We start from the raw sequence: 27,416 nt of genomic DNA on the forward strand, positions 1-27,416 counted from the left end.
AAAAAAAGAGATTCAGGAGAGCAGTGTTGTATGGAGACAAATTTTGAGCTATGGATGTCCTATTTGGTGAAGTATAATAGTTCATCAAGCACCAAACACAGAAGCTAACAACCTACTGCAGGCTATTGTGTTTGATGCTAACAATTTACTGTGATCTCTACCTTTACAACTAAAAGCAGGACTGCAAGGGTCATTTCTGGATGACTCCATCTGGCATTCAAGTAGAAATGAACCAACCCTTTTCAATTGGTACCTGGATAACTTATCATTTGAGAGGTACTTGACGTATGGCATGAGACAGGTTAAATACAACACAGCAGTAAAGAAATAAATATGCTTCTTCTGTGCTCTCCAAGACTAATCTTTTTTAGAAAATCATCACATAGACAAACTGCCTCCCCCTCTACTCAGGTGCAAAGAGGACTGAACACATACCAGATGCAAGTCAGTTGTATACAGGGGCATCAGTACCATTTAAATCCTTCTGGTTTCATGTTGTATTAAACCTGACAGCTGAAGAACTGTTTAATAAGCAAAATTTGGTGCTACTGTAGGGATTCACAGTCATCCAAATAGAAACATAGAAGATAAGTTTCACTGACAGTTTTATGTTCAAATATCTAATCCCAGTTGCTTACCCTCAGTTAATTTTGTTTCTTAACTGACCGTACCACACTGGCAGTGACAAGGTGATGCCACGTACTGCTCTCTCCACCTCTTGGAGGGGTCCACAACTCAGTGAAGTGAACCCATGCAGTGCTGGATACAAGGCAACAGTAGTAGCATGGTTACTGGGATGTTACTCTGTGGAGTGATTTATTCCAGTGGGATCAGTTTTGCTGATCCATCATTTCCTATCTAGCTGTAAAAGATCTGGAGAACTTTGATGAAGAGCATATCTCAAGTCATGGTCAGCTATTAAAAGCCTAATCAAGTCGCTGCAAATTTATTTGAACTTGTCTAGGATAAGTAGTTTAACAAGAACAGGGCTACATGGAAAACAAGTATTTGGACAGTATTAGCATCTATAGACAAACAGTGTTTTTGAAAATCAGATCTAACAAGTATTTTATTTATAAATCAAGCAGTGCTGCCATTTGACATTACCCTGAAGGTGTGGAATCTGTGGATCTGAAAAACTGTCACCCTACGGGTGCTGAAACCACCAATTCTTACAATACAAGGCCCGACTTATGTATAAAAAACACAATTCCATGGCTAGTATCCACCAGATCCTGGTCCCTGTGCTGCAGAGCCAGTGCAAGTGGGTTTGACGTGCCTCCTTTTCCAGCCAAGGTGTCACCTGAGCACACATTCCTGTGCTGCAGAACACAGCTGCCTTTGGTGCCTCATCCAGCCTCAGCTTACAAACCATGGCTGCCCTGCCTGGCACAAACAGTTCTCTAGAGCTCATGGAGTTTAATCCAGCCTGCTTCCAGTACCTGAGCCAGACTATTTATAGAAAAGACAAAGAAAAGACTTTTGTCATTGCTACAATGTGATACCTCACAACATACATATTCCCTTACTAGGTAAAACACTGTCTTGGAGTTCTACCAAAGAACTCCAGTACATTTTGCATGTGTTATCACATTAGTATATACATTCACGTACTAGGTAACACCCACAGCATCTAAAGTGACATTGGACTGCACAGGCTGAAGTCAGAGAAAAATTATCTGAAAACAGATGTTGGTGCAAAATTAAGAAAACTGAAAAAAATTTCTCAATTATATAAAAGCTTTTTTAAATACAGAGAACAAAATAACTAAAAAAACCCTTGAAGATTCCACTAATTTTCAAAACTGTTTCCACCTTGTTTTCAAGAGTGAAGCCATTAAGAAAATCTGTATAAGCATTGTTGCTTCTGTAAAGCAATATTATAATGCAACATCTAACAAGAGAAATCTCTTGAGTCTCAGATTCACCTGTTCAATTGAATTGCTCCTCAAAACTCGTTTAATATGTATGTCATCTTAAATTATCTGAATCACAAATCTTAGAAGAAAAGTTTTATGTGAGAGACATTCCAATATGCTTAGGTCTAAATGATTATTTGACTTTGCATCAGTAATAAGGCATCCATATTCCTGCAGAGCCACCTAATCAGTTCTTAATACAATTTTGTCAAAGAAAAGGCAGAAATGGAAACAGACAATTTCATTTATAAAAAACTTACATTAGAAGGGTATTAAGGCTAGTCCTTAACAGTACAGTTCTGGAAATACGTAGTTAAAAAACAACTGCTCCTAATGCTGCATCTTTCTCTGACGTGATAATGAACCCTAAAATGCCCCTGCCAGAATGGAAAAGCTGGAGCTATACTACAACCCAATCTAGTCCTTCATATACACATGTAAGCCTAGCAAGTCAGTAGAACTGCAACACCCTGTATTGTAACTAATAAAACAAGTGAAAATTTGTTTGCACTGAAATCAGGCCATTTTTTATCTATTCTTTCATTTAACTTGAGGACAATGGATGTACTTTTAAATGCAGTGCTCAATAAAAATCACCTGTAGATTGCAAGCAAAGGATCTCTAGTAGTATTTTGACCCCTGACAAAATACTACCTGCCATACAGTTATTGAAGCATTCCATGCTTTATTTAAACCATTCACTCTATCAAGTTTGCATGTATGAATCAATTGTTAGCAAGCATTTCTCATTTAGTATCACATCCTGCAACCTGTGTAGCAAAGCTGGTGGTAATCCTGAGCACTGTAAAACAGAATGGGCAAAGAATTGCCAGCATTAGGCATCTCTGTTTATAAAATACATTTCAGTGATTGGCTACCTTTTTTCTTATCCCTCCCCCCACCCTTTTTTTATTTAGTTAGTTTTTTTCTAAGGTCTACAGACAGGTCAGAGCTGAACCAAATTTCCAGCCTGCTTCAAAAGTCCAGAAATAACTTAAAAAACATTGCAATGACATATACTTAAAAGAAAATATAGCCACAAGAGCAAATAAATTCAATGCCTGAGTGACTTTAAAATTGCTGCAATAAGAAGGATATGAATATGTTCATGGCTGTGGGTGGGAATAAAAGAGATTACATTTGAAAATCTCCTCCTACCTTATTTCCAATGACCACACCAAAAAAATTGCTGTACAGTTTGACGTATTATGAGCCATAAAAGCCAAAGGTGGCACATCTGACCTCGGAGAAGAGCTTGAGGACCTCTAACAAGGTGAAGATCTAACCTGCCATTCTCCCTACCATGTAAATCAAAAGTTACTCAGCACCATTTTCTCCCCAAGTAAAGTGGTTGTTAATGTTCCCACATCACCCAGACATAAAGCTGCTGGTTCCTGATCTCCCACTTTTAAGTTTTTTAACTTTGGGTCTTTCAAATTATAAGACCAAAAGGTCAACCGAATTTTGGTTATTTGTAATATAAATAAGGGTAGATACTCCGAGTTATCATTTATTTGTATAGTTTTTGAAATGGAAATTGCTGGAGAAGTGTTAAGTATTGCTAAGACAAGCACTGCCTGATCACTTCTGGCTATCATCAAGGCTAACTGATGCAGGGGAAACTCTCATCTTTATGCAGGTAGCCCTGCAAGCATGATTTTAATTTATATCAGGACAAATTATGCATCTATGAATATATTAATACAACCAGCACTGTGTCTTTCAGAAAGAATGAAAAAACTCATGCATAAATTATTAAGAATTACATAGATATAAAGTGACTGTGTTGCAGAAAGGTAAGGTTTTAAACTGTCTGGGACAAAACAAATGATGTTATAAATTACAGAGCCATCGTTTCTTTAAAATGCAATCTCAATTATGGAATTATTTCAGACCATGTTAAAGGCACATTTCTCTTAATGACCTGCCAGTTCTGTTCATGTTAATCTTTTTCTTTGCATATCAATATTTTTGTTCTGACTGATGATGAATTTTTTCTTCTTTAATCCACACCTTTCCCAGTTAACCTATCTACAGAGCTGATTATTTCCTGTGTGAAATAAATCTGCATAACTATTAACACACTAATGACATTAAAGTAATTTTAAAACTTGGCATAATTTTCTCACTATATAATGCAGTATGTTCTCTTAAATAAGGAAACATAAAACAAAATCATAATCAGACCAAGAAATCATAATCAGACCAAGAAAGCAAAGATAGAGGGTACTATTGGAGCTACCCGGAAGCCTATATTCAAAAGCTCTATCATGAGCAGTACCTTCTTCTGTAGTATTTTTCCCTGTAACTGCTGTAACAGAAACAAGCAAAGAAGCTTCAAAACAATAAAGTTTTAATGCAAGTTTGATATTTTAAATACAGGCACTCGTAACCATGATAATCAAAAGGACATGGACTAAGGCTATGACAGAAGCAAGAGGTGTAGGAAGAGAAAATGTTCTCATATAAAACTGAGAGAACACCATCACATGACTGAACAAGGCTTTTTTCAAATAAAACAATATTTGTTTTAAATACATCTACAGATTCATATGGATGGATGGATGGATGGATGGATGGATGGATGAATCTCTTTAGTACAGCCAGCAGGTCACAGTTCTCCATGTCTTCTGTGCCATTGTCACATAACAGTCTAGTTCACACTTAGGTGGGCAATAAAACGCAATAAAAAAAAAAGATTCTCATAATAACACAGCACTGAGCAGCTGCAGTGCAGATGACATCCAAATCCCATGTTCTTCTTAAGTACAAAACACTGAAACAGATTTTTCATTGCCGTTGTTTTAATGGTGTCATAACCAACTTCCTTTATTACCCTTAATGGATAATTAAGATGCTTTCCTCCTATTTAAAGCCTTGATATAACTCTCACTTGTAACAATAGAGAATTGGATTGAACCCTAAGTAATCTGAGATGTGTTTAACAGGGGACCCATTCAGTGAGTCACACCAATCTCCAGGTCCTCTATGCTTTTTAAAAATAAAACATTTTCCTTTTCAGTCAATAATCCTATACAGTGCTTCTCAGTGGGAAGAGCTTAAGTTACAGCATATGCTTTAGTAAAGGCTGAAAAGACTAGTATTTAAAGAATTTTACTTCAATTGTTAAAAAGCTATCAGTGAAGACTGGCACAGACGAAATTTCAGTATGTGGTTCTACTTTGTATTAACAATTGGCAGAGAGAAGTTAAAGTCTTAGTTGAATACAAAAACTCCCTATAGTTTTTGCAATTGCTGTCTCCAGACAGTAAACCCAAGTCGAATCTATTCTTTCTTCATAGACTATGAAACCTAATTTCTGTCCATAAAGGATTCTTCCTGCATTGACTCTCACATGGTAATTTTTTGTATAGATTTAACTGGTACTTCAATAAAACCATCAGATCTATGAAGCAACTTAGATGGAGATTCATGGTGAGAATGACAAACCAAATAAATAGGAGAAGAAAGAAACATTTCCAGCAGCACTGACCACACCTTCTCCTACATCTTCACCTCTGAAAAAATTCTTTAGCCCAAATGCCAGAAATCAGCAGTTTGTACTGCTGTTGTTTGAAATTTTCTGCCATCTACCCATCTCCCTTCCCATTTCACCACAGATCTCAGCTTGACAACGAAAGGTCACAAGCACAGCATATGAAGCCCTTGCTCCTGGGAGGGAAAGGGAAGAATGCAGCTTTGGCTACTCCCTGACAGCAGCCAATCAGACCATTAGAAACGGAGGAGGAAGGTCTGGGGGTGGAGGGAAAGCCTATCATCCTGGGAAAGCAAAATAAATAACATGGCAGGCTGCCACAGGTCTCTGGGTGCACAGTACCCACAGCTTTTGCAGGCTACAACATTTATCTTTCTGCCAAGAAAAAAGATTTGAAGGTGCCGTAGCTATCTATCAGCTCTGCTCCTAAGCTCTGGCCTAACTTTGCCTGCATGTAGAAAGTGTGGACAGCAAGGGCTTTTTACCCTGACTCGGTAGCAGGTGACCAAGGCTATTCCAGGACAAACACACACAGTCTGCTCTGCTGCTCCAGCCCCAACTGCCACTGTAAACAGCAATGGCAGCTCCTGCTCTCCATGGAAAATGGGGTGTTTACAGTTCATTACAAAAATAACTGTGCTTTATGAAGACCTGCAAGCTGACTCAGGTTTGAGCAGTTTGGGGTTCTCTTGCCAGGTTCCTACTTTGTTTTTTTCAACTTCCTCACAACATTGTCACTGAAGTCATCTTCATTTCTTGATATTTAATACAACTAGAGTCCTCAAAGAAGCCCATTACTGTCCTTCCTGAGGGGTACAAGAACCAATTCTTCAGATTTCAAAGGCTGTTACCAGAAAGGAACAGGCTGCACCTGGGGTAACAGCAACCTCTCGCAGGAATATGGGAGAGTAATTTCTTTTCTTTCCATGTTCAACCCAGACGGGGTGTAAGAGGGGCCTGTGGACCTATGTTTGGAGTTAGGCGGTTTTCTTTACCAGCAGAAGCCTCTGATAACCAATACCCAGACAGCTTCCAGCCCTTCTCTAGAGCCTGTAGAAGGGCTGCTGTGGAGGGCAGCAGCTGTATTGGGCCAGCTGCCCCAGGGGTGACCAGGCTGCATCTACAACTCACCTCAAATGGCTGCAATGTTCCTTAGGGTCGCTTAAAGCCAGGCGACCAGAGGGAGCCAGCTTACGTAATTAGAGGCACTCTCAGAGGAGTTTTGCTAACGATTTCATCAAGCTTCACTGACAATATAATACCAGCCCTTTGAGCACAGAGACAACTCCTTGTATCAGCATCTTCAAGAACTGATACTCTGTGGAACATTTACACAGGAATAACATAGCAGTTATCCATGCAAGCAATCTTTTATGCCATTCAACTTTTCCTATGAATTTTATACAGTACATTATAAAGAAACCCTTATGGGATTCTTACTGTGAAGAAAAAAAAAACCTAATTTTTTTTCAACTTATCAACATAGTCTTGGCAATTTTAACAGTAAGCTGTACAGGAATAACCTTGTCCCTCATGACATACCCCTGTCATGCTCTCCACAGAAAAATCTATATAGAAATGCACGGAAACATCCTCTCTAATACTCAGCTGCAGTTTTAAACTGCAACTCCATTGAGTATAATTCCCGTTATTATAATCCTGAAGTCTCTTTGCTCCTGTTATCTATTATTAATCATTCTATGTATCTGGAAGGATGCATGGTTGAATCACAGTGACTTAATTATTTCTTTTACTACATCAGAGGGCTTTATATTAACAAAACTGCAAATGCTTAAGGCAGGACTTTCACCATAAAATAGATCTCCTGCAGATCCTTACTCATCCAGAGAGATCCCCAAAGACAACAAAAAGTAGTCAGGAAAAGCTTCAGGGTCAGTGTTATTTGAGAGACTAAATGAAAGATATTTTCATGAAGATGTCATACTGTTTTTTCTCTCCAAAGCCCATTCCCACAGATGAGAAAGAGCAGAAACAAGCATTAAAGCATTAAAATACTAAGTTCCTGATGCTCCTTGTCACTCATCTTGCAACACAAGAATTTGTTGGTAGTGTTACTGCAGTTTGAAGATTTTGTTGGAGGACTAAAATTACCAAGAACTGAGGCACGGATTGGGAGGGAGGGGAAATATCTATGCAAGTTTTTTCTAAATTTTTCAATTTAGAAAATTATCAATCATCAAGTTTTCCTATCCTTGCAAATTATACTCAAGCTAACAATACTTCTAGACCTATTGTTCCATACTTTGTACTTTGCACCTGTGTGCCTGCTATGTAGGTACTTAAACTATGCAGCTGCCTGCATAGTTTATACACCGTGTCTTGGAGCCATAGCACAGAGAAAAGGCAGTATACATACTAAAAAGAATCACATCCAACTAAAAGATGCGATTACACAGAAGGTTCTTGCACTTACAATAACTGCACAATCCAAAACAGAGACCAAACAGGTCTTCAAACTTCACATTCACCCACTTCATGCAGCTCACTTCTGTTGCAGGTCTAACAGAAGAGATGAAAGGTAAAGGCAGCTGCAGGGAAGATTCACAAAGAAATTCCCTGAGAAACAAACCCCAGAAGCAGGTTGATCATCTCAGATGTGAAGCAGGCCAAGGGCCCTACTAGTGACTTGGCCAGTTTCTCTCACAGACTCAGAAGTGCTTTAACTGTGTCACATGCTAGTCAAGTCTAAATGACCTGATGATATTCTCAGTGCATTGAAAGGTGATGTCACCTCAAAGCTATGTAAATATTTTTTTTGAAAATATCTAATTACAAGTATAACTATGTATTTTTCAACCCAGAAAGCATAACTAAAGGGTATGTAAGAGTAATTATGCTATGATCTGATTAAAGGTCCACATTGTTGCCAGAGGTGTCAGAATATTAGATTGCTATTGGATCTTTTCAAAGAGTAAAACAAGGCACAAAAAGACTAAATCCCTCCTGGTAAGTCCCACAAAGAAGACAGGACCCACCTCCTACCTGATTATCATAAGCTATTTAGGGACTTGGTGCTGGAGTTTATTAAGTATGGTAATCTGCATGCAAACAGAACTGATTACCCAATCTTGATTTATATCAGCATATACAATAACTAAATAGCAATATCTAATCATTAAGAAACAAAACAAAACAAGCATGGTATTTACTGAGTCACAGAACCACACAAGAAAGAGAATTCGCCTAGTTCAATCTGCTCAAGGTTTAGGCCAGTAAGGGAAGCAAAAAGAGATTTCATAACATCTCTGGGCTGCTCCAGTGCTGAAGTACTTTCATACTGAACATTTCCTTCCTTATAGCCAGTTGCGTTTCAGCTTATGACCATTATCCCTCATCCTCCCACTGTGCACCTCAGTAAGGAGCACCATCATGCTATGCCTCACCATCCTCTTGGTAACCAACTCTTACTGTACCAGGAGACTGCAGAGCTACTCATTTCATTACAGAAGGCAATCCCATGGATCAAACATGATTGACTTAAACTGGCAAACACTTTCTTTGCATCTACAGAAGCTACTTCCAAGAAGCCTCACTCCATTATTTCCTCAGGGATAGTGGTTGACCAAGCTGCAATACTCCAGACCTTTCTTCTTGCCCTTTCAAATGGTTAACACAATAACCTTTCTCCAGTTATTGGGAGCCTCCCTCAATCCACAGTCTTTCAAAGATCACAGAGAGAAGCCTGACAATGACATCAGTTGGCTTTCCCAGTACCCTCAGGGGCATGGTGTGATTCTTGGGTTTGTCCTGGGCAGGGCCAGAAGTTGGACTCTATGATGCTTACTGGTCCCTTCCAGCTGAGGAGATTCTATGAACTCACAGAGGTCAAGAAGATATCCAAGATCAGTTATTTTCCACTCATGCCCTTCCTCCCTGAACCACATCTCTGAAAACAAAGGCTGTGAGATCTTATTCATGAAGACCAAGAAAAGGACAGGACAGAGCACCTCAGCCTTATCTGAGTCTGCTTTGACTTCTGCCACTCACCTAGCATGGAACCTAAATTTTCTACAGCCACTTACTGCTTTACTCCATCATGCTCTTCCAGAGTTTTACCTTTGCCTCCTCAACACCCTGTTGTTGCCCATCTCCTTCATTACCTTGACACATTTTTCTCCCAGACACTTTACTCACCTCACATAGCTCCTGGGGCCCTTCTCACACCTCAGGCCCTTCTGCCTGTGGCCACCCAGAAGCACCCTCACATAGAGTCAAAGACAATATGTCTGGCACAGCTTGTCTGGTCCTCTGGTCCTTTCACCTGTATTTGCTTCCATACCCCAGATCCTCCTTCCAACCTTTCTTGTAGATGGGTGTCACATTTGCTGACCTCCAATCACCTGGGACCTCCCCAGCTAACCAGGATTGATGATAAATTATGGAGAGTTGCTTGATGGAATATCCTCAATACCCTCACGTGAATTCCATCTGGACCTACAGACTTGTGAGTGCCTGAGTGGCACAGGAGGTCACTAACTACTTCCTTCTGGATTGCAGGGGCTATGTTCTGCTCCCTGTTCATGTCTACCAGCTCAGGGGGCTGAGGATTACTAGTCTTTCTGTTGAAGATGGAGGCAAAATTCTTATGGTGTTACTCATTAGAGGTTTAAAATACTTTATTTCTACTTAAGGCTGACATATGCGGGGGGGGGAAATAAACTCATAGACAGCTCGCCAAATTCACACCACAGGATCAAAAATAATTCTTGCACTTCATTCCATAAGAATTCCTAATACACTATACTGTCCTCTGGAATTTTAATTAGATTTTAAAAAGAATGCAGGTATGGTGTTCAAGGACTATTTTTCATAGCAACAATTACTCAAGATGTAGTCTCCCTTATTATATCTTCTCAAGAAAGCCATTTTTTATAGCTCATCCATTTTTAATTTGATAAAGCCTCTATATTCTGTTCTCCCTTTTCATTTGACTGCTGAGTCTTCTCATAAATGTTCATTTCCTGGCAGCTAGAGCACAATGAACAGAAAAGCAAACTGCTGTTCATCTGAACAAAGACACTCCCACACAGTGGAGTATCTATGTCTGGGAGCCTTGCTATAGAAAAACACATGCCCACAGTTATTCAAAGATTCCACTTCAGCCGCAGTGCAATGCACTGGCAGACATGAATAGCCTTTCTTTTACCTTGTTTATTCAAGAACTATGATCCACTAGCCTGCTTTTAAGTATTTGATATCCTACAGTGTAGAGATTAAATTAGCCTGACGCCAAATGAAAAGCTTCAGACATTATGTTGATTTTTTGGGTAAACTTACGAAACTAAAATCTGAAGGTCTTTTCCTTAGAGATTAAAAGGCCTTTGCTCTAGGATTTTATATTTATTATGCTAGTGAAGTCAATCCTATCTCTGAGAGAAACTGATTTCTTGATAGGTTCTCTCCTGCCTTGAGTGCATTTGAAAGCAAAGCAACCATCTTTCTAATTTCCATACCACTCCTCATGTAATTAATTAAGTATACAATCTAAACCAACTTCCTTTCCAAGCACATTATTGCAAATCAGTCATTTGTGAGAGAAAAACATAAACAGAAATAGGGCTGTATTTTATAACTTGTTTAGGAAGAGTCTTTCATATTGGGAAGGTGGAAGATGGGCTATAATAATACAGCATTTAAATAAGTAAATATGCACGGGGGCACACATAGAGCACTGGTGTGCTCTCATTTCTCATGCTTCCAGTGAAAGAGGTCATGACCCTTCAGACTTTAACCTCATCACTTCCAATTTTTCATCTTGGTTTTTGGAAGAGAAATTTAACCCATCTGGTTTTCAGTTTTATGAGGTCATGAGCCATGAAAGAAAATCTAGCTTTAAAAAAAAGGAGATATATAATCTCTCTGTGTATAAGAGTAGGTTATGCAGATGTTTCTGTTATGTCAGGACAAACTTAAAAGAGAAAAAATATTCTCTGCACAATATTATGCACTCATATGTCTACCACTGTGTATTTCTTTCTGGTTGTACTTACACATTTCTAGTCCCTCTATCAAAACCATACACAATGGTCAACCTTAAATTCCTGCCAACACAAAGCTGTGAAAATCCTGTCTTTGATGTCATCACTGGGATATTTAGCCTGGGACATGTTAGTACTGGGATATGTTAGCACTGGGATATTGGTGCTACAATGAGGCAATAAGTTCATCAGAAGTGAAAGATAGCTACACTTCCTACTACAGCAGGGCATGAACAAGCGTCCCAGCCTGTCCTCTGCTCTATGGCAGCACCAGCCAACACTACCAGACAGAGTCAACTTATGTCTGAGTTGGACATTTCACTGATCAGTTCACACCCCCAGCAATGTATTTAATAGTGCTGGTGAAAGGCACGTTGATTTCTTTTTTTCTTAAAAACACAGCTAAAAAGTCTGCAGCCTCCCTCTCCCCAGCCACACAAGCCATAGAGCTTCAGCAACCACCCCCACACCACAGGAAACATTTTGCATACAAAAGAGTTTGTGAGATCTTTTATGGTTTTCAGCATCCACCAAAGCTAGAGAACCAACATTACAATCTCCTGAAAGACTTATAATATGGGGATACTTGGGAGTCAGATTAGTTCATAGTGTTCTATACACATAAATGATACAACAAAACTATTAAACAGCCCAACACCTTCAGCAGACGATTAACTCATATTTCACTACAAGAACACTGAACGATGCACCTGTTTCATGAACTTAAGAGGTAAAAGCTCATAGTAAAATGCAACATGCAGGAATGTTTTTTCAAGCATATATTTCAAAAAACAGCAAGTTTTGAAAAATTACAACCAAAAAAATCATACATAATTCGGGAAACAATTGCTTCTAATACTATTTCTCTAATTCTCTTACAATCCAAAGGCCAATCAAGTTCTTGCGGACTGTGTCCACCTTAAGTCCTCTTCCCTTCTCCAGCACAGCAAATACACACTGAGCTGTTAATTGCAGTAACGCTAATTAAAAGACAAAACCTCATGACTACATTAACAGTGAAATTGCCAATTAGCACACAAGGTTTCCTCATTACTGCTGCTGCATGAAATGTGAAGCATGCTGTGGATAGCAGTCATAAAAATAAAAGACATTTTTAAAAAGCCAATAGGTCACATTTTCAGCTTACTTCAGAAGTTCTGCTGGAATCAGTAACTGAGAAGCTGACCTACAGGAAAGAAAGAAATTCCTACAACCTTTTGTGAAAACCACTAAAGAAAAATATTGCCATTTTCCACATATGCATTCACAATGGTTTGCAGAGGAAAGAGTACTTGCCTTGGTGTAGCCACTAGAAAATGGCTTAAAAATTTAAAAGTAGGCCAAAGGGTAAGATTTCAGTGCATAATTTATCCTGACTTTATACTCCACATAAGGCATCCCCACAAAGAACTAATGGATACTGAAAGCAGTCCAGGTGATCCTAGTGTCCTTTATTCTACAGAAGGAACACTTATTCTTGTGTCCTTCAGTCTCTTTCAATGACCATTTAATGAAAGTTAATCCAGATCTTCACAACCCTAGAGCTGCTCCCATAAAGTGATTGTGCTTTTCATACAGTCTGTATTTCCTCAGGTCTCTCTCCACTTTTTTCTTTTCTTTTTAAAGGTTTTTAATTCTAATGCAGAGGTCTCATGGTAAATAAAAGGGAAATACTTTCAGCATTATCTTCCTTGAGAGAACCGGAGTAGGTATTTGTTTTTCACTTGCTCCCTTTTAATCAAGCATTTTGTTGACCATAATCAATTTCTTCACTCAGGAGAAAAATGTGCAATTATCTACAATGAAGAAGGTGTGTCTAAGGAATAGGGTGGGGGGGGGAAGAGAAATCAGTGGAACCATCTGTCTGACATTCCTACAACATTATAAGAGACTTGTAATTAACTGCTTGCCTACCAAAGTCTGCCAGCTTTAACTCCCCCGTGTCACTGATCAGAAGATTCTGTGGTTTCAGGTCCCTGTGCAAAATGTAACGCTGGTGGATGTAAGACAGTCCTCGCAGCAACTGAAATAAAAATAACTGAAAAAGAGGGGGACAAAAAATGACCTCTGTTAATATTTTGCATATAACCACAGGTGATTTCTTCACAATATGCAGGGTGCTTGCACATTGCGGTAACATTGTGTCAGAATTCCTCCCAAACTGGCTAACTCCCGCCCAAATTTAACACCATGAAATTTCCATCTGAAAAATACTTACTTTGCAAGGACTAAACCCAGCCTCCAAGCCCTACTATATCATAGATTCAATTTGCCTGCTTTAAAAAGAATGAGAGCAATACAACAGTGTGCAGAAGGCTTGGTTTCTACCAAATTATAATTATATTCCATTTACCCACATGGCCTTAGAGATTAGGTGGTAGCCTGAAGACAGATGTGTATCTTCACTAATTATAGGAAACAACAGTACAGGGTGGATAGGGATGGGGAGATAAGGCTGGGGGATGGGACACTGAAGCAAAAACAAAGAAGAAATTAATAGTATAACAATAATGCCTGTGTATCCAAGGAAATCTGCAAGTACAATAGATGTTATCCTTCGAAGTTTATTTTAATGGGAGCTTCTTATGTATTTTTCATGAGGAAATAATAACTCTCACTGACCTAAAGATGACTTTTGAAACTTACTTGCAATAGTCTTTAAGGTAAATTTAGACAGAAACCTAACTCACCCTCTCCTGGTTTCTTAGAGTCCTTCCCTGAGCTCTATAAACACCCTTAAAACTAAGCATTACTATTGTGTATTTTGTAATTTACAATTATGAACAAAGAGCTGCATGAAGAAAATCTTTTGTCCTTCCCTTTTCATCTCCCCCATGCATCATTCTCCCGCATCCTTTCAGACACTTGCTGTGATAGGCTGTGTTAACCTTCACAGGTTTTGTCAGTACAAAGAGTGAATGAACTCCCAGGAGTTTTCTTTGCAGTTATGAAGAACCTATCCTAATGTAGAGACCCTTCCCATTGCCTGAAATATTTTAAGAAATACTTCAGTTTCTACATGGGAACACAAAATTCCCTTCCAAAGCTAAACATGGAGGATTCAAGAGCAGATACGGACTTTGTGCCTCACAGCTCAGAGGACAGTGAAACATGCTCTCTAGGAAGATGTGGAAACCACACCAAAGATTTGGGAAAAGTCAGGCACACGAGAATTTCTAATAAACTTGCAACACAAGTATCCTATTTAGTGATTACTGAAGTGAAGAGACACTATAAAAAGGGTTACAAAATCTGATTATAGAAGAGCATAAAGGCTGACATGAAAGAAACAGAAATGTCATGTTACTGAAGTTGAAATGAATTTAATTGCATTTCATTTTTTCCCTGAGTGCAGACACAATACACTCTGTGTTTAGCTATTTAGCCAGGGCACAAAGAGCCATATCAATCACCTTCTTGCCAGGGTTGGGTCTAACAATGTGCTGAGGAAACCTAAGAGTAAAATACTGAAAAACAAAGAATAGCAGGAAAGTCATAAGTAACGTGCACATTCCTTTTTGAATTGTGGTTAAAGTGGAATTCATGGTACATAAAAACTATTTTAATAAGAGCAAGAAGCAGAAATGGCTTTCATTACAGCCTGAAAATATCAATTAAATTCTATTAAATTACTTCAAAATAATGTATTTTTTAAAATAAAAAGACGGGCAAAATAACCAGTTTACTAGGCTAAGTCAATGGCATTTAACTTCAAACATTGTTTTTAAATATGCAAAGAAATTTCAATTATCATGGTAGCTTACAGCACTGTAATCTTTGTGGTAACTCAAAATATATTTATTAAAGTCTTTCACTTGGCTTTAGTGGAAAGAGTCAAGTGATTTGACACGATGTGCTAAAAAAAATGCCCAACAACTTCACAGCTAAACAGAATAAACATCTGCTCCTGAGGACAGCTTTGGAATGTAGTTTTATTCCAAACTTGTAGACATGCTGTACTCATTAAGTACTTCCACAAAAGTTAATTAATTCACTCACACCTCCTTCGAGGAAGATGATGAAAGAGAAGGGGGAAAGAAAACCTTTCTGAATTCATTACAGGGTATTTTGCTGCTTTCTCTTCTTCTCCTCCCCTTTGTTTCCCCAGCTTTCCTGGTGTTTTCATGAGTCTGGGTGAGTGTACAACTTTAAATTTCTGAATTCATTACAGGGTAAACTCAGATATTGTTTTGCTGATTTCTCTTCTTCTCTTCCCTTTTGTTTTTATTTGTCAATATTAAATGTGAAAAGATTTACGTGAACACAAGCCTAACATCTGGCAGCAAAGCATTCTGCAAACCACAGGCCCTGTGTGATTGGTTGGGATGAGAAAACACCAAGGGAGGCCTCTCCATTTCCAGTGGTTCCCCACTCCACATAAAGAAAAGATGAATTTTAAAAAACTGTTTCTGATTTCTCACAAAGCACTTCTGCCCTCTCACAGTCAAGTTCCCTCTCCTGATCTTGAGAAAAGCTTTCTCCAAGAAACTCGTTCCCTTTCCAGACTATCTGCATTACCTTCACAAGGACAAAAATGACTCCTAGGTGAGGTGCCATCAATCCTTACCCATACACCCACTCTGAAATCAACAAACCCCCTCTCATGGTCATCTCACTTGCTCCTTCCTCCACCTCACTCAATTCCAATCACCATGAAAGCTCAGCCTGGAGCTTTTGCAGGGGGTTTTGAACAAGCAGCTGAACTGCCTTTTTCCAAGGCTCCAGGATGGCAGCCCTGCAGACCAGAGGACAACTCTAAAAGGAGTCAATGGCAAATTCAATATGTATTTCAACAGGTTGGTTATGATGGTAAAAACAACACAGATTTGTAGCTCTTTAGCTTTTATGTTGGTAATTTTAATATTTGCATGGTCATACACAAGGCTGTATAGGTACTGAATAGCCTGCAATAAACAAACTAAGGCATTATTAAGTAAGAAATTGTATGTGTACAGTTTCTAGCTTATTAGTAAAAACAAAGGTTTTGGTAATAAAATAGGCTCACAAAATGTCAAAGGTCATTGTGGTGAGAGTTGAAAAAGACAGAAAACAGGACAGGGATTTGTCCCTAGAAGTCAGGTTTCCAGCAAAGCTTAACATTAGGAAGCTCAAGACTTTATGTTCAGACAAAAAACGTAACACTTGTGGCTTCAACTCTTGCTTATTTATTATAGCCATTAAAAATTACCTTTTTTCCCCTGACTGTTATGCAGCTCTCACTTTAATGAGCAACATATTTTAATGAAGACTTTTCATTGTCAGTGAGAAAAATGCATGCAGGTCAAAGCTAACTCAGGGTTTATGGACTGTGATATTAAAAGAACATTAGCAGTACTTAAAACTTACAAGAGAAAGCCCTCAACTCCACAAAGGGGTTAGTACCTAAATAGTCCTCCAAGTGTAATGCTTGGATAGCCATTTGAACTATATGCAACATTTGACCAAATGCCTGTAGTAGTTATAAAATACTATGTTTTCTGAGAAACTTGTAGCTGTCTGGATGAACAGCCCAGCTTTCCTGGTGTTTTCATGAGTCTGGGTGAGTGTACAACCTCAAGCCTTACATGCAGGCATCCAATGGCTGCCTGGTGGCCCACGTGCTGCAGAATGCTTTACTATCTGCTGGCCTCTGAACAAGCTTGTAAGTTAGACACTGACACAAGCCATGCAAAACACATCTAAAGGGTGGGATTGAGAGCAGCTGACACTGTCTGGCTTAGGTGCAGAAACCTCTTTCCAGCCCAACGATAAAGGGGAACACATGTACAAGTCACGTGTATCAAGTACTCAGATGACTCCATACAGTTGCCCTCCATTCCCACAGATGGTAGAGAGTTTCTGGCAAAGGATACTGGGGTAAGTGAAAAGCAGAAATTCACAACGTGCCTGGGGAGATTCTCCAGAAAATGTACCATTTTCACACACTGAGGCACTGAGGACCCCAATGACAGAAAGGATGCTTGCCAAGAGGACAGAATAATGATGCCTGTGGGGGGCTTTTTTAAGTCTCCGTGATGGCACAGAGGGATTTCTAAACTATTTTCTGCGTTTCGCTCCCTTAATTCATGTTGTATTGTGGGAATAGGAGACTTGGCCCTAGATACAGAAGTAGAAAGCTACACAGAACTAGAAAGCTACAAAGAACTTAGTTTACAGAAGATGCACAAAACTCTTGGTTCTGCTCTCTTGAAAGTGAAAGACTGCAAAAAAAGCTGAGATAATCTGGACAAGGAGATAACATTATTTCAGAAGAAAGCTGAAAGCAAGCCTGAATTAATGTGTCTTTCCTTTAGCAAGCTTGTACTGCTCTATTGGTTACTTTTGAAAAACAATACACAATACCACACAAGTTTTATTATCACCCATCACTGATTACACAAATGCTCCTGCTTGCTCTGTGTATCAAAGCACACTGTCTGGGTATCGCACAATCATCTGAATTCCCAAGTGTGTATTCAGCATCAATCAAATCGTATTCAGTTTTAATAGGCCATCAAATCTAAAAATACCAGAGGAAGAAACCAAACTTGGGACATCCCATCTCAAGCTTGCAACCAGTGAAGTTCTCCCTATCATCCAGAGGATAGTATAGGCTTATGTAAATTATTTGACTGTTTAAAAAGGCAAAAGGAGGTAATAAATCACTACAGTGCCATCTCACAGCCTTGGAAATAAAAGCAACCAAACACATTACTCAGTTCTGTTTGGGTTAACTAGACCCAAAGACTAGGGAGTTTTAGAACTACTTATTTTAAAACATTAACATAAGAAAAAACTACCTGGTAATACGTACTATCACAGAAGCAATGAGAAATCTCCCTCTGTGACTTCTGCTAGCATGTCAAAAGCTCATCAAGCACAATCTTTTTTAATCACTCTTGGTTTGCTGTTCATTTCCCTCTTTTCAACCAGGATAATAACCATGAGATAAAATCCAACTTTTCACTTCTAACTATGTCCTGGGGAAATACTGTCCTTTTTAGGTCATAGCTTTGTAGGCTCTGTTGCTTAAATTGTCAGAAGAAGAAGTTCCAGGAACAAAGCATTGACTGGAGACAAATTTGCATCCCTACGAATAAGTAAAATCTGAAAAAACTTATTAGCTGTTTGAATCTGCAGGATTTCCAGGACCATAATCAGTTTTATCTCACTAAAAGGCTTCTCCTATCTGACTTCCCTGGAATCAGCTGAGTTCTCTCCAAAAGAATTTTAAAATAATTCACTCTAAAATGCATTTATAAAGGCTTCTAACTTGCTCCTGCATTCCTTACACAAGTGTCTTACCAAAGGCAATGTCACACAGAAATACATATGATACAGCCACCAGCAATGTGCATCACAGCATTGCTTAAAACAATATATATACAGATTTTTTTCACTTATTTGCAGCAGAACTGCAAAGAAAAGAGATTGGAATGTGTTCATTTGCTAACTTCCATTCTCTTTGATGCTCTTTTAATCATTTTTTGTCCCCTCTGGGTACTACTACAGTCATTTGCAATGAGGAAGGTGTGCTTAATTAACTGAGTATAAAGACAGTCCCTTATGATCAGTTATAGTCATCTGCTAATGTTCAGTAAGTGGAAGACTCAGGTTTTTTTCTTCTGAATGGCAAAAGTAAGAATAAATTCAGTATAATTGAATCTGCTTTTTTAACTTTCATCAACTCACTTCCATGATAAACTAGGTCAGAGTGGTAATTGTTGCCTCACTGATTTAAAAAATTTTAGTGTTCTCTTTCTCCCTACAATATATATGTTTTCTTGCCATATGTGAATCATGAAGATCATACAGACAATAAATTACAAGTGCACTTATGAAAGTGACATTCTTCTAGCATGAATTTTAACACACTAATGAAGATTCTGCATTAACTGTTCACAGTTGTGCATATTATCAAATCATTAAGTGACAAGACTGACATGAAGTAGAGTGAAATGCTGATGCCATATTTAATGCCTGATAACTAAAAAGTCTAATTTAAATAATCAATTCTCAATGCCATGTGTAAAAGACGACCTTAATTTGGCATAACATTATTCTGTCTGCTGCACACCTGCTTGTTCACTGAATGAGGAATGAAAAATAGCGACTTCTCAACCACGTTGAACAGCATTGCTTCTTACTTAACATATCTGCTGAAATACACTTTTAATTCAACTTCACATCGCCAGCATGACCAATTTTAGTGATTAGAAGTGAGATTTCAAAAGCATGACATTAGTTAGATTTGCTTCCAGTAACAACAGATAAAATTAAAAGGACCACCACGGCAGGTTTTCACCTCAGAGTTAAAGACTGTTTTCTGCAAATCCCAGTGAGTCAATGACATGAAAATTCATCACAGCTGGATCTATTTCCAGATTTTAACTGCCCACTTCCTGTGCACCTAAGTCTGTGGCACTCAACCTCCTGGTGGGACACCTCTAGTTACACACAGGTGCTCACAGGCCGCAGCTTTCCCCACATCATGTGACACGTATTTGTCACATGGGGATGCAGGACTGGCCGTGTATCCAATGTATGTCTCCCCACAGAAAAAGGGGGAACGAAAACCTCCTGTCCATGCTACAGATGTTGATACAATCACACAATGGAAAGTAAATAGAAACATGCTAGGGAAGCCTACATTGTTAACACAACTGCAACCTAAAACCCAAAGCATTTTTATCCTACTTTTCAGATACTATGCTTTTCTAACAAGCACATGGGTTTGTATCTTACTAATAATAAATGCAGCTACTGCTTAGCAAGAGCCAGTATGCAGTGCTCTGCTACTGCCACAGGTCAAGCAGCTTCACTTAAGTGCAGTAAGCCTCACATGGATAGGACACAGGAGCTGCCTAATCCTTGCATGTTCTGAATGCTTCCCTCCCCTTTGTGCTTCAGATCATCCTAAAGCTGTAATCAGTTCAGTGATAAATATTCATGCTTACAGAAGAAATCAGATGACAACTACCCTATGGCTTTGACTCAGATTATTAGTTTTCACATTAGTGATTAAACACCAAAATTACTCATCTGACAAAAACAGATTCAACTTTAAAAACTGCAACCATTAGTTAAGGACAATGTTCACAGTGCTGCAGTACAGAGAGGAATACATGAATACCATAAATGACTAAGTGCCAGAGATTTCAGATAATATCAGATAACAATCAGTGTATTTCAGTATTTTCAATACAATGTGGTAGAGAACAGCATTAAATCCTTGGTTTAATAAATCCAATATTTTTATAATATCGGGGTTTTTTTTAACTGTATAGTTGCTACAAAGTTGACTGACCTCTTCTTGAGCATTCAGCACCGAAAAATGTTGCAGCATCCCATTATGTCTCACTAATATCTATTTCGTTCCTTTTTAAATATTTTTTTAAAGTTTTAAGACAAACTAATTACATTTTTTTGGTGAAACATAAGCATTTTTTACAGAGATTATTGGGCTACCCTAGGGAAACTTAGTACCCAAATTCCAATCCACATTTTTCCATATAGCCTGACTCAGTATTACAGTGATAAAACGCATTTTGAAAGGTTGTGGCAGGGGTAGGGCTTAGTTAGTTGAGGTTTTGCTTCAAAAATATCCACCCATTATGCACAAAAGACTGCTGTGCCCTGCTTCCTAGGAGAAAGGAAGGCTCAAAAGTGAGATGGCTAAGAGCTGAAGTCTTGAAAGCTCCTGGGAGAAGGCTAAATATTCTTGTTCCCTGCATGCAAAGCTCAACAAGAGGGTCTGCCTGTTTCTTATCACTTTTTAGCCCTAGGAAGAAAAAAGGTGCCCAGGGAGAAGAACAAATCAGTGCAGCAATATTAGATAGAATAAGAACAAACTGGAAGTTCCTTCCCCCTCTGGTCACAGCAGACTACAGCAGGCTTCCAAGTTGCCTGAAGTGAGAGATTTTGAGAGTGATTAAGAGACAGGGACAGCTTTTCTCTGGTTGACAACCCATTGTCATTCAGGCTGGTGTTGCATGGATTAAGGAACAGTGGGTCAGAGGCAAGTGCCTTTTTATATTGCCAAAGATGGGTTTTTTTCTGTCAAATGCTCACGCAAATCAATATTACCTCTAACACTGCAAGTAGAAGAAAAAAGGCAGAGAGAAAAAAAAATTCAGGATGCTTTTCTCAAAAGTCTACAGCTATCTCAAGGCTGCACCACTAATTAAGAAGCAAATCAGCTTTCATTAATAGATTTTTTTTTTAAGGCAGGGATGCAAACAAGCAACGCAGGCATGACAGATGCAAGTCTTTGCTCCATTTATTCTACCAGTAATAGGAGTTACAGTAAACAAACTCAACTAGAAAATAAATGCATCAAGGCATAAAGATGAATTTATGTGCATTACTGGGAATGTAATAACATGGAATAAAAGTTAAAATAAAGGTGATGCTTCAAAGATTAGAAGAAGCTAAGAACAGTTACATTTTCACAGGACATGCTGAAATGCACAAATAAAAAGATACTTAAAAATTAAATTATGAATTTACAAAATGAGAGCCATTTATGGACAGCTGCAAACAAAGGCTCAGGAGAACCAAGAAGGTAAGACAAAAGACTGGTGGAAATAGTCCTGTACCAGATGGAAAGGGACATAAATCAGAATGAAGATCATAACAAAAAAAAAAAAATCACTGGTAGGGTCAACTAGTTGCTCTGACCCATTAGAGTTCCTCCTGTAGGAAGAAATCCAGATGTTCCAGTTGAGCATGGACTATCTCTAAAGGCTGCAACAGCTGTAGGGAAGAATGCCAGGAGTATGGATTTCAGTCTGGGCCAGGAGGAACAGCATGGGGAGAGTCAGGAGCAAATCTTGTACCTCAGTTTGCCACAGCACATTTTGCATCTTGGCAAGTCCCACAGGACACACATATAAATCAATTCCTATTTCCAGTCATGGACAAGGCTGCAGCAGTAGCTTCCAGCAGAAACATAATTATATGTGGGGCCATGTATTTAAGATTTATTGCTTGGCTTCAGTTGTGGAAAAACTGAGAAAGACATCTCTAAAACCAGACAAGAGAAGATGAGGCCATGCCTACTACACAGGGACTTATTAACTGATTACCTTTCCTCTCAACATCTCTAACTATAACACCACACACAGTATATTAGTATACAGTTATAAATAAGTGGTAGGCATGCAAGTTTGTTAGCTACCAAAGGTGTAAATAATTGTGTATTTGGAGCTAATGTATTTTGCAGAATATATGGACTGAAATAACTGCTTTATGCCAATTTCCCTTCCAGCTGATGAAGATGTTTCAGGTACCTAACCACGTTTATGTCATCAGGATAACTGGTTTAACATTATCAGGGATAGGCATTTTTAAAACAACATCTCAGCTTCACACACAAATTCCTTGAAGGGAATTTAAAGCCTGATGTTATTTGTAAGACTTGTGCCTCCATCCATGAATTAGAAAATCCTGAAATCATTATGTGTCAATACATAAAATTATAAATACATACCAATAAAAATGCTAAACCTAATACTTTGGGAAGCAATATTGTTTTATTCGCCTAAGCATATTGTCCCCTGACTTCTACAACTGTCAGCTGAGACATTCTTCTTTATACTTCCACATCTTATAACATCCTGCTTAGTCTTTATCTAAAATAGTTAAGTGACAGCGAATAGCCTATTTAAAACCACAAAGAAAGGCAGTGTCAAACACAACACCTGAGGGCACAGCAATATGTGTGTCCATCAAAGTAATTTGGATTTTTATTCTATTTACAATTCTTCATTTAAAAGTAAGCCTGAGGGAACAAGCATTGTCTTTAGCTTGCAAATACGGAGAAAACTCAGAAATATAATTAGGCTGAAGATACTCTATAGAAACTAAGATGTAAGTAAATAATGTTTTTCCTTCTGCCTTCCTATAAAATACTGTTTTACAAGAACTACTGTACATATTCTTTGGAAAAAGAAAGATGTGTGATTATTTGGGTTTGTATTTATAATAACTGGCAACAAGCCAGAAAGGAATATCCATCAATAGGCAATACTTTCCTCAAGAACAAAATTAAATGGCAGGGGGTCTTTTGTCATACTGAGAGAGCATCAATGGCTTAATCCCACAGGTTAGCCCCAGAGAGCCAAGACTAATTTATTGCTACTGGAATATAATTGCTCAACTGGAAGCTTTTTAAGTGGATTTAGGGATCACATAACCACTGATTCTGAACAAACACTGTCCAAAAGTCTGACTAAAAGTGAAATTACTGAAGAACCTCTAGAAAGGAGGGGCTGGCAGCAAGAGAAGGCTAATTAATATGGCTCAGCTCAACCCTTAGAAATCAGCTGTGGATCCAAACAGACAACTTTGTCCAGAAGCTAAAACCAAAACAGGTGGCAAAGTCTCAGATCCCCACGTGAATAATTCAACAAACTGAGTACAGCACAACAAAGCATTAAAATGAAATGGTTATGAAACAACCATCTTACATCCTCTGAAACAAAAGAGCAGAACAGGCTTTTAGTTTGGCATGCTGATGAAGGTCTGGGAATTTTTAGCATATGTGACTAGGTTTCTGTCCTCCCAGCTAAAGAAATCACTCTCTTGGGATATTTTTCACTCAGCTTTGAGAGCAGGTATTGCACTGAAAATCCCAAGCAGGCTGATTCACTCACTAAAATGGTAGGACCTCAAATTGTCATGCCTGGTTTTAATAATTACTGTGCAGTTAAGGCTAGCCTTTGCTGCCAGCCTGGCAAGAGAATCTACCAAATATATATAACTGATTTTCATCAATATTATTTAAGAGGAAAAAAAGTTAATTGTTCAACGGGATTGCTCATGTTTCATCTGTGGATTGAAGTTTCATCTGCTCCAACTTCCAAATTTTTTTTCATACTCCTCTCCCCCCCCCCGCCCCATCCCCGCTGAGTTTACTTTTATAAATAATCCATTGGGACTTTAAAAAATTTGAACCAGCAGTACATCAGGATTCTATACTTAGCTACTCAAATAAATATTTCTAATGTGTCTATAAGCATCAAAAATGTTGCTAAGCACTGTTAGATGGTACAGATAGCCACAGGAATACATGCAGCAAAATCTAAAAGGGAAATGCTGCTGCTGCAGTTCCCTCTGAGGCTCCTGTTTTAAGAGACAGGTTTCTCAGAATTTGGAGGAATGATGATGCACTAGCAAGCCCAGCTATCTGTCTATATCCATCCTGCTCAAAGACAAGCTCACTGGGCCCTGATATGATGAAATAAAAGTACAGCTATGTGAATTATGGCACCTTTTTTAGCAGGGAACAATTACAGCCACATCAACTACTGCATATCAGAACTTGAGCTACACAGCACTGCAGCCTTGGAGTAAGACTTACAAATCTGAAGCAGCACAAAGAACTTTCAAAGCCAGTCTTCATTTAATCCAAAACTCAGAGAAATGAATGTAAAAGTATCCACACGGGGAAATGAAACACAGCCCCCTGGTTTTAACAAGCACATTCAACACCTGAAACTCTGCTTAGGAAACTGAACAGTGAAGAATGCTCAGAAGTTTTAGGGGTTGAAAAGCAGGTCCTACCTCACCCCCTTTACTGCCACACTCACAGAGCCCTGTGAAGCTGGTAATGGGAGGAGACCCTGTCCATGCTAGTGAAATGTCTCAGTGACAGACATTACAGGGATACTGTCTTGCAGCATACACACCATGTGTTTTCAAAAATAACTTTTGTTCTTTTTTTTTTTTTTGCCAAATATATGCACTAAGGAGGAATTTTCCTTGGTTTTGCAGATGGCAGTAATTCTAATCTAAATTCATATGTTGTAGATGCCACTTTTCATTCAAAGAACACAGAAAATTAATGAAGCTACATGATGTGCAACAATGATCAGCTACTGGAGAAGAAAAAAATACAGCCTCCTTTTAAAATAATTCTTTTTTTTTTCAAACCAAACAGGCCTTCTGACTTTTCCAGAAAAGAGACAGAGTTTTCATGAACTTCGGCATTTCAGTAAGTTAAATACTGGAATAAAGTTCTCAGTATGACAAGTGAAGACTTAAACACTTCCAAAGTAGAACAACAATGGGAAAGATGTCAAAGTGCAAGACAAGTGTAACAAATATCATCTGAGTTATCTATACACACACGACACATTCTGCATGTCTGGTTGGCTTCCATTTGATGCTAAAATCATTTGGCTGACTTCCCAAATAGTAACTGGATCGAGTCTCCACTCATCTATCTTTCCATCAAATCCCTAATAAACTCTCTCTTTCTTGCGTGATGATTCTCAGTACCTACCTTAGAAGGAAAAAAATTTCCGAAGTGAGATCAGCTATAAAAATGCTGATCTGATCCACGCAAGCAAGCAAAAAGGTTAGGGAAGATTTTATATGTCCATATAAAAAGCAGTACAATTCAGCTAATACAATTAATTACACTTCCCTTAAACTTGGTGAACCCACACTGACTTACCTAACTGCAGATCTAGCACTGACAGCCTAAAGCATATTTACCCTGGGGTTTTAGGGCAGTATTGTCTTAAGAGCAAGTGTTCGAATGGAGGGGAGGGATTACCAACACTGTTAACAGCATTCACTAATATATTTTGGCTCTGAGTCAATTTTAAAAATTTCAGAAGTTCTGTTGTGGGTATGCTCAAATACTCAAATACTTGAATTTGTAATTAGTTTTAAAGAAAACAAATACTTAAAAATACAGTTCATATGCCAGTCATTTTCCCTTTAGCTAGCAATCAGTTTCTATGAAACAACTGGCATGACATTTTTTGCAAAGTTACTGCTACTGCATTTGCCTTGAATGTGTGCTCTTTTTGACTCTTACCTTCACATTCTCTGGATGAAGCCCTCCAGGGTGTTTGTCCATGTACTGACATAAATCAGTGTGCTAAAAGAAAGTCAGATGGAGAAAACTGTATTAATATCTGTATGACTGCAGCAGTAAATACTCCTCTACTTAGGAGTGGACAGAAAAATGGAAAATAAGATTTTTTTTTTCAGCCACACATGTGCAAACACACACACGTACGTTTACACTAATTTTATTTAACAGCTTTGATAACTGATATGAATATTCAACAAATGCAAATTAGTATTTTTTCTAACACCCTGCATTTGGCAGAATAATTACCTGAATTTTAATATAATTCTAAAACTTGTAAGTACAGTATCACCATCAACACCACAAAGATTATATCTAGACAGAAGATGAAGAACCTAAAGGGAGAATCTCACATTCAGCTCTCATTGTTCACATTAAAACATTGCCTTTTAAATATAATTTTATAGTGATTCTCGATTAAGATGGCGTAAAGGTTTAGAAAATAAAGCTGAAAGGCACTGCATATCAGAGTACTGAATGATACTTTCCAGCTCAAAAAGAAGCACATATTAAGGACATGTACAGCCATTAAATACAGATACTTTAGGAAAGAGCTTCATGGAAAATTCAAATCTAAGTTTTCACTTAATTTTCTATATTAACTTCATTCTCCTATATTTCCAGCAAAAATAGCAGAAAATCTCTTCAGAAAAAAAAAAGAAGGCTTACAATGTATAGATGAGTGTTATTTTTAATATATAAATATTTATAGCTTTTACTATGGAAACACTTTTCTCTGAATTCTTCTCTTACATTTCTACACGTCAGCAGCATGGTTTCAGTCAAGTGGCATATTGCTTCTCTGATGTGCTTGCACAACTCAGCTTCTGGAATTATGTTCAAAATAAAAAAGCAAAAATATGCACTTGATTAACCAGCAAATACTCAGAGACAGACGCTGCCTTCCACATCTGGTTTCTGAACACATCTGGTAAAAATCACCCAACATTCCTTGAAAAGCTACTTGGCAATACCTGCCTCACATACACAACAGCCCAACTAAATACAGGGAGTTTTCAAAGTGAGAGTTTTGGACAAAAGTTGCCTTCCACATAGCAGAATGGTCTCTCTGAGCAACATTTCCCAAACCAGGAGGCATTCTTTAGATCTCTTTTGCAGATTTATAGAGATACATC

The 27,416-nt window shown here is 38.3% G+C and overlaps 1 protein-coding gene across 6 annotated transcripts in view; it reads right to left on the reverse strand.

The window, feature by feature from the left end:
* CDK14 (cyclin dependent kinase 14) overlaps positions 1-27,416 on the reverse strand; it is a 331,737-nt gene that overhangs the window by 153,508 nt on the left and 150,813 nt on the right. For all 6 annotated transcript variants that reach the window (XM_042044158.1, XM_042044163.1, XM_042044164.1 and 3 more), the window contains 2 exons: positions 26,224-26,286; positions 13,329-13,452 (listed from right to left, as the gene is read on the reverse strand). In XM_042044158.1, coding sequence (XP_041900092.1) covers positions 13,329-13,452; positions 26,224-26,286 — 187 coding nt within the window. The remainder of the gene's footprint in view (positions 1-13,328; positions 13,453-26,223; positions 26,287-27,416) is intronic.

This window comes from Corvus kubaryi, unplaced genomic scaffold (assembly GCF_017639235.1).
Source record: "Corvus kubaryi isolate FWS band 111438036 unplaced genomic scaffold, C.kubaryi_AGA036_p1.0 37398, whole genome shotgun sequence".
Classification (NCBI taxonomy): domain Eukaryota; kingdom Metazoa; phylum Chordata; class Aves; order Passeriformes; family Corvidae; genus Corvus; species Corvus kubaryi.